This window comes from Penaeus monodon, chromosome 24 (assembly GCF_015228065.2).
Source record: "Penaeus monodon isolate SGIC_2016 chromosome 24, NSTDA_Pmon_1, whole genome shotgun sequence".
Taxonomy (NCBI): Eukaryota; Metazoa; Arthropoda; class Malacostraca; order Decapoda; family Penaeidae; genus Penaeus; species Penaeus monodon.
This window is the reverse complement of record NC_051409.1, coordinates 26,272,907-26,273,402: the sequence shown is the minus strand read 5'-3', so window position 1 is coordinate 26,273,402 and position 496 is coordinate 26,272,907. Positions and strand designations below refer to the sequence as shown.

General features: G+C 56.7%; 1 protein-coding gene across 1 annotated transcript in view; it reads left to right on the top strand.

Annotated features, from left to right (window-relative positions):
• Positions 1–496, top strand: part of LOC119588688 (PH domain-containing protein DDB_G0287875-like) — a gene marked incomplete at its 3' end in the record, with an annotated part of 1,783 nt that extends 1,287 nt beyond the window's left edge. The window contains 1 exon segment of the mRNA XM_037937324.1: positions 1–496. Within this exon segment, the coding sequence (XP_037793252.1) occupies positions 1–452 (452 nt within the window).

Sequence of the window (496 nt, the reverse complement as noted above, 5' to 3'; positions counted from 1 at the left end):
ACTCGAGTAGTGAAGAGTGGCTTGGCTGGATCCCCGACCTAGGGCCTCGGGGGACGACGCCCAAGGCAGCACCGCCTTCTGCGACCACGCCCACGACCACACCTTCAACTACAACCACCACAACCACACCTTCAACTGCAACCACCACAACCACACCTTCAACTACAACCGCCACAACCACACCTTCAACTGCAACCACCACAACCACACCTTCAACTACAACCACACCTTCCATTCCTACCACAACGAGGGCTCCAACCACACCTGCGACGACAACCATAACAACCATACCATCAACTACAACAACAAAAAACACAACTACGCCAGCAACTACAACCACAACCGCCACGCCTTCGCCTACAACCACAACCACAACCTTTGCATTCACGTTTCCCGACGGACAGCCTCTGACGCTCGAGCCCGACGCGGAGACCATCATCCCGCTGCTGTAGGCGGCGGGAAGGCCGGCGGGACACGCGGCTCACTTTAGTTCATT